Below are 7,448 nucleotides of genomic sequence, written 5' to 3'. Positions count from 1 at the left end.
GACGGAGTTTTTCTTGATTTGGGCGCTGCCTGAGTTGGCCCGGGTTCGATTGTCGTGCGTGCGCATCGTAGAACTTTTGTATTTCCTCAGCTGACCCAGCTTCGCGAATCGCCAGGTAGGTCAAATCTGTCCCAATTTAAAGCTTTTTGACCAGCTCGGGGCGGCCCCCAGGACTCGCTGCTCGGGCTGTTTGATGCGCTGACGCAGTTTCAACGTGGTATTGTGGAATTGAGGCGACGGATGCGGTGCTACTAGGAATGAGCTGTGCCAATTTGGTCGAAATCTGACGTCCCTGACCGTTACGGTTAGACTAGCGGAAGAGGAGGATGCCCTCGGTGGAGATTTTTTCGGTGCATCACGCGGAACGGCTCACCCGGATCGACTTTGGCCAGTTGACCAACACGCGGCTGAAGCACATCAGTCTGAACGACATCCACGATTGGGTCCGGCTGAAAGGCAGATGCGGCACAGTTGAGCGGAAGTCATTGGCGCGGTTTAGCAGGCAACGGTGTTGCTGTTTTTGCCCATGAGCAGCATCCGGGTTGAGTTTGGCTGCGATTGTCTGTCGGCGCGGGTCTTGAACCTGCAGTATTTGATGCTGAGGGCGTGCGACGTGATCAAGGGTATGCTGCTGCACCTGAATGTGGTGTGCCCGGTTTTGAGGCAGGTCCAGCTGGGCCTGATGGCGACCGTCGACGATGCCATCCTGATGACGCTCTGTCTCAGTCTACTCCGACTGGCGCTGTTGATCGTGTTCCGATGTCCCGTTACTGACGAATCAAATGTAAATGTGAATAAATTTCCGGCTAGTACCTTCCTTGACTTTCAGTTCCTCTCAGATTCCAAAATATCCATTTAGTTTTTGTTCAGTTAGTATAACTCGTCGTGAAGCCGTCGTTTCTGGTTTGCACCAGAAGCAGCGCAAGATCGCGCCCCAGCAACTGGACACCGAGTTGCGGCTGAGGACAAAAACAATGGCCAGCAGAGCCAACCAAGACCCCTACATAATCCTCTTCCCTTCCCACGCCTCGTCTTTTAACATGAATCCCTTCCCTACTAATCCCGAGTAGGCCGCGGGCAATCGGATCCCCTCCCACTAACATTTATACACATGATCCTCTGTAATTACTCTTAGCTTTAGAGCAATTCTCTACGAAATCGGCCTTTTTGCCTTCCTCACCTTACTGAGGAAAGGCTATAAAATCACTTGAAAAATGAACTTCTTTATTCGACCTCGTAGACCCACCTTCACGTATACATATCGACTCAGAATCATGTTCTGAGCAAATGTCTGTGTGGATGTGTGTAGGTGGGTGGACAAAAAAATTTTCACTAGATTATCTCCGGACTGGATGAACGGATTTTGATCGTATACGTCTCATTCGATCCGTCTTGGGGTCCCATATGTCTCTATTTTAAATTAGCATGTTTAGTTAAGTACTTCAAAAGTTATGTTAAAAAAAACGATTTTGGCGTATGTCCGGAAGATTTAAAAAGGGTGGTTTTAACAAGAAAACCTATCATGATATAAATTTTCAGAAAGGTATTAAAAATACCTTTCCAAAACATTGGAGATCTGACAACCCTATCAAAAGTTATTAGCACTTAAGTGTTATTTATACACTTTTTGGAGGCCGGATCTCAGATATTTCAATGAAAATGATTTCCGGGTCCCTTATGCAACCCGTCGTTAGTTAGATAATTGAAATTCCTTTCAAATGAGCCTAACACATCGAAGATCTGACAACCCTATCAAAAGTTATTAGCACTTAAGTGTTATTTATACACTTTTTGGAGGCCGGATTTCAGATATGGTGATAGAAATATTGTCTGAATCTTCCATGCGAACTGTCGTTGAATAGGTTTTTTATCAGACCTTGCCGATGAGCCAGAAATATTGAAGGTCTGCGAACCCTATCAAAAGAAATGAGTAATAAAGTTGATTTGTTAAACATGTTAAGGGGGAATGTTGCTATTTTACTGAATGTATTAACTTTGTTAATGTGAGGAAGGCACCAACCACCTAAAGGTGGATTAAGTAACGTTTTTTTAATCAATCTAGGAAACTTCCTAGTACTTCCTAGATTTTATTACATTTTAAAGTTAAGTTTGGTTTTCTTCCGGAAACGTGCATTGAAATTGAAAGTTTCGTCTTAGCAAAGACACCCACCATATACACACTAAATTAAACTGGTAAATGAATTTCAAGGAATCATGAATTTAGATAAATATTGCTCATTGCTTTTTAATAGTGCAATATTTATTTTGATTCCTTTCTTTGCAGTTTTTTCACCACTTGCTAAGATGAGGATTGTGTTGAGTGGATCGGCGGATCTCCGTTGTCAGCGGTCATCATCTGGTAGCGGTAACTGTTGTGTCCCGGGTTGGCGTTCAGTTCCAGAACCGGTGAAGGAAATCTGTGAGTCGCGGGAATATCCCGCTGATAATCAGGTCATGCAACATGTCCGGTGTGTGCTGGTGTACTTATTAGTGCTGCTTGTAGGTGTACTCGATGTCCGGCAGACACTATCCGTTGAAGACCGATGAGTTGACCTCGGCCGGGCAGGAACGCTTCTTGATGCGATAAATAATTCCCGAGTGCACGCTACGGTCCAGAACGACACCATCATCAGTCGAGAATGCTGGATTATCATCCGCAGCTGGAAACTGGACACGTTTCAGACATCAGGAACTTGTCCTCGTCAAAGCCATGCGTGCCAAGCTGCGAGGTAAAAGCTGTGCAAGCCGGCACCGTTCCCGTACACGGAGAAGGAAGACTCGGTTCTGCAGACTTTCAAGGACATCGTGTTCAGACCACCACCAATTAGTAAAATCAAAATACCAAGGTGAGTCTTTATTGGTACGAGATTATAAGTTATTGAATTGACTCATTCGGATTGGTTTCAGATCGTTGCCCTCGATGGACTAATTGATACTGGCGGCAAGTTAGCCGAATTATGAGCTGATGAAAAACTCTTCCCAGCGTTGTGGACTCCGCTTTACTAAATCAACTCGTTCGTGTACGACCTGCGTAAGCTTAGCAAGCGGACATGTTTCTGATGTCTGAAACGTATCCACTTTTTAGCTGCGGATGAAAATATAGCATTCTCGACTCATTAAGGTACGACACTGGACCGCAGCGTGCACTTAGACATCATTTAGCGGCAATGTTGACCGTGGAGGATCGCATCAAGAAGTGTTCCAGCCCGGCCGAGGTCAACTCACCGGTCTTCATCGGGCAGTATCTGCCGAACATTGAGTACATCTACAAGCAACATTTTCTAAAAATACATCATCACACACCGGTACTGCTCGTTTACGACTGATTGTGAGCCCAGAGGACCGACAACGAAAAAATGCCGTCAGTGGTGGTTGGTTCAGGCCTGAGTTCAGGGACAAAGCACGCTCATACGATGAACTGGCTTCCTATTTCGACCCGTGACAGTGTTCTCCAAATACGACAGGTAAGCTGAACCGTAGAATTTCCTCGGGCCTCTATTTAAAACTTGTTATTTCTTTTTTTTTTTAGAATCGCAAAGATTGTCAACAGACTTAAATTTCCAGGATGCTGTCAAAATGCCACAAGCCTATTGCCGGCAGTGCCTTCTGCTTGAATAGTTCCGGCCACCTGTGCCGGTTGAAGCGAAGTCAACTGACGGCATGATTGTCACGTGAATCTTGACAGGTTTAACTATGGTCGAATGATGACGTTTCAAATTATATAGTAAGTAGAAACGCTTCAGACTTTTCTGAAACAAGATGCTATTTTTTATTTAAATACATTTCCCGTTTCGACATCCCCGTTGGATTTAGATTTTGATGTATTTTCTCATAAGCTTCAACTTGTATTGATTTTAAACTCTTTGAATTGCACGCTTTTGGTTTGTACTGATCTAAAATAGATTCAATACACAACCGTAAGAATGCGTTTCAAAAATACATGCCGTAATGCTTTTGAAATTTACATCAGATTCTAAATTCAACGGGGTAAAAAAATTTCGGCTTGGGTAAATTTACGTATATTTCATCGGAAATTTACATGTTTTCGAAGTGTTGTTTGTTCGGCTGGATTACATCGGATGACATTTAAATTTAAAATGAAGTTGATGTAAATTCGCATCATTAATGACGTGCACTTTTGGTACATCATAAATGATGTAAATTTACCCGAATTTTTTTTTCTGTGTAAAATGGACCACTTCCCGTCATTTGCCGCTAATGAGAGTGCCACCAATCGATTCCTCGTAATTCTTTACTTTAAATATGATACTTTCGATAGGCAGAAACTGACGGCATCATAAGATCCGTTTTTTCACCCGTTTTTGCCCGCTGTGCCTTGGGGTGTTGATCTCTTATGATCCATGATCTTGATTACACGCCGGTGAGGAATGCAGACTTGGCCTCGACTTGATCAGTGTTGATAAGTACCCACTTGCAACTTCCACTTCTATTCTTAAGATCCGATTAGCAGGTTGTTGAAGGTCCATGGGCAAAATAATAATAGAAGTTTGAATTTATAAGGAATGTGCAGTTGGAAGGGTTTGATAACCTTGACAATCGATAGCTGAATTTGCAGGTATAGAATGGAACGCCTGTGTGTAATTGTGAAAATTACCCATTGTTCAAGTGAGAGGAGTCGAGTCAAGGAGTTTGATGTTTTGACGAGTGATTGAATGTTTTTTTTTATATACTTGGGAACCCGGGATACCATTCTTGGCATCGACATTTTAAAAATAAAGAATTCCAGTAATTTTAAGTACTTTGGGTATTGAACATTAAGATATATGGGTGTTCTACAACATCCCCAAATTTGGGGGCGATTGATTTTGACCAGGTTTTCCGCAAAGCGAATCAAATTTGCATGGGAAACTCCTCTTTTTTTATTTTAATAATTTTATTTTCACTTACCGTCATCAGGGGTAACATTGGTTCTGAGGAGTGAAATTGGGTCATACAAAAATGCTTAAAATGTTATGACCCGATCTCACCCCAGACCCAATGTCACCCCTGATGACGGTAATTTACAAAAATAACACCTTAGAAGTCCTGAATGTCCTCCAAAACTATGAAATTTTTTATTCTATTTTAACTCTAAAAAAACCCGATTTAATATCACCAGAGGTGAAATAGAGCCTTTCTTACAAAATGTTGAAACTCCGAGATATATATTGGTGTAATTAATTTTTCAGAAACATAATGATACCCAGTGAGAATTTTACCTAAAGCTTTGAATCTTTTTAGGCTAAACCTCAAATGCAATTTTTTTTTTTAATTTCAGAGGTACATTATTTGTCGCAAGATATTTAAATTTAATTAAGAAAAACATATTGGATTGAAATTATTAGAAAAAAAATAAAGGGTACTCAGTAGGGTGCCCAGAATATGGGACTTTTTTTCAAAACCTCGCTCCACAAGCTGAATATTGTTCCATGACCTATTGTAGGACTCTGAGCCAAATATGAGCAAAATCGGTCATCATTTACCCATTGATACTCGTAGGTGAATTTTGTATGGAAAAAATCGAAAAAATGTATGGAAAACCCAAGTTTCTTACGGTTTGGTCTGCACGTTGCGCTGCTTCCATCCAAATATTACCAAAAGTGAGATTCTTATTGAAAATTCAATGCTCTACAACTTTGTAGAACATACCAAAGCTGTAAAACTTGATCCTGAAAAATTATTAGATATTTAAAAAAGTCATTTTTGTATGAAAAACATTTTTTTCGCCAACTTTAGGCTCGGGTATCAATGTGTTAATCCCATCCAATTACGCTCAAATTTTACACAGTTGCTTAAAATAACCCAAAAAACCGTTTTCCGCTTGTGGAGCAGGGGGTCATTTTTTCTGGGCACCCTAGTACTCAGTCTTTATTGTTAGTCTATGATTAACTTTAAAAAATATGTATCGCTATTGCACTTTGTCGATCTATTATGAGAAGCCAGAAAGAACACTTTCACGCGCAGCGTAAAACGCGCAAGCGTAAAAGCGCTGGCGTTGAAGCTTCGACTTGATTTGACTTGACTTGACTTGACTTGACTTGACTTGACTTGACTTGACTTGACTTGACTTGACTTGACTTGACTTGACTTGACTTGACTTGACTTGACTTGACTTGACTTGACTTGACTTGACTTGACTTGACTTGACTTGACTTGACTTGACTTGACTTGACTTGACTTGACTTGACTTGACTTGACTTGACTTGACTTGACTTGACTTGACTTGACTTGACTTGACTTGACTTGACTTGACTTGACTTGACTTGACTTGACTTGACTTGACTTGACTTGACTTGACTTGACTTGACTTGACTTGACTTGACTTGACTTGACTTGACTTGACTTGACTTGACTTGAGCTTTCGAGCGAGAACGAGCCGGGACTTCGAATTTGATGTTCAGTATATGATTTTGTATAAATCCAAAAATTAAATGGGAAAAAATAGGGTAAAAATAAGACGAAAAACACTAAAATGGCTATATCTCTGGAAATACATTTTGGAAAAGCTTTGAATTTGATGTTCAGTATATGATTTTGTATAAATCCAAAAGTTTAATAGGAAAAAATATCTCTGGAAATACATTTTGGAAAAGCTTCAAATTTTGGGCCCAATCAGTTTATGGCGCATGTTTTCGAATGGCTTTTTGTTTGAAACTGAATTCGTTTAATTTGATAGTTTTATCTGTAAAATAGTCCAAAAAATACCTCTAAAAATGGCTTTGACCACATTTACCGGTCGAAAATTGTGAATCGAAAAATAAAATGTTCGTCTCCGACTCCACGGCTACAGATCTGATTTATAAAAATTGTGGGTTTTACGAGCGGTTTTCCAGTGATGGAAGACACAAATTTTTAAGAGCGGATACAGACATCGCTCATGTATTTCAGAAAAAGAGCTCTCAAAAATCAGACTTTGAGTTCCGGGTTTCGGGCCAAAATTCAATCGAAAGAGCGCATCTAAACCTTCAATTTAGTAATAGGATTTTTTCCTGTGACGAATCCTCGCCGTGCACGATTTTTTTTAGATTTCTGAAAAAAGCGTTTTTCCAAAAGCAAACCTTAAACCTTTCTTTTGTAAGAAAGGCTTTTGCAGAGTTTTATACAAAGGTGCATTTGACAACAAGGGCTGAACATAATATTTCTTGCCAACACTGCCAGTACATACCGGATTCGTTATTTAGAATAGAACTGCATTCGAATTAGCGAATCCAAATTCGCTAATTTGAATGATTGACAGCTGTCAAAAGCACGAAACCACGTGCTCGGAAAATGATGAGCAAACGGGTCGAAATGTTAACATTAGTTTGACAATTCAATTTAGACATTTTTTTTTATTTGCCAGAAGAGCTTGAAGAATAAGTTGATGTTTTCAGCGGCGGTGTTATAAATTCTGTAACATTTTAAGTAGGGGACGAATCGTTTCGCACTCTTTGGCAAAAATGTTCCCT

General features: G+C 40.4%; 1 protein-coding gene across 4 annotated transcripts in view; it reads left to right on the top strand.

Annotated features, from left to right (window-relative positions):
* The window catches only part of LOC120426000 (juvenile hormone esterase-like), a 53,420-nt gene that overhangs the window by 23,726 nt on the left and 22,246 nt on the right, over positions 1–7,448 (top strand). Inside the window, exons 1-3 of one of the 4 annotated variants that reach the window (XM_039590666.2) lie at positions 2,297–2,846; positions 2,908–3,464; positions 3,530–3,724. The exons of 2 other annotated variants lie outside the window; for them this stretch is intronic. Coding sequence is in view for 1 of the 2 variants with exons in the window: in XM_039590661.2 (XP_039446595.1) it covers positions 3,357–3,464 (108 nt within the window). In the remaining variant the exon portion in view is untranslated. Of the gene's footprint in view, positions 1–2,292; positions 2,847–2,907; positions 3,465–3,529; positions 3,725–7,448 lie in introns of those variants that run through there. One more of the 4 variants, XM_039590661.2, reaches the window with a different exon arrangement.

The sequence above is a fragment of the Culex pipiens genome, chromosome 1, assembly GCF_016801865.2.
Source record: "Culex pipiens pallens isolate TS chromosome 1, TS_CPP_V2, whole genome shotgun sequence".
Lineage (NCBI taxonomy): Eukaryota > Metazoa > Arthropoda > Insecta > Diptera > Culicidae > Culex > Culex pipiens.
The sequence above is the reverse complement of the archived record's forward strand: the minus strand, read 5'-3'. Positions and strand labels throughout refer to the sequence as shown.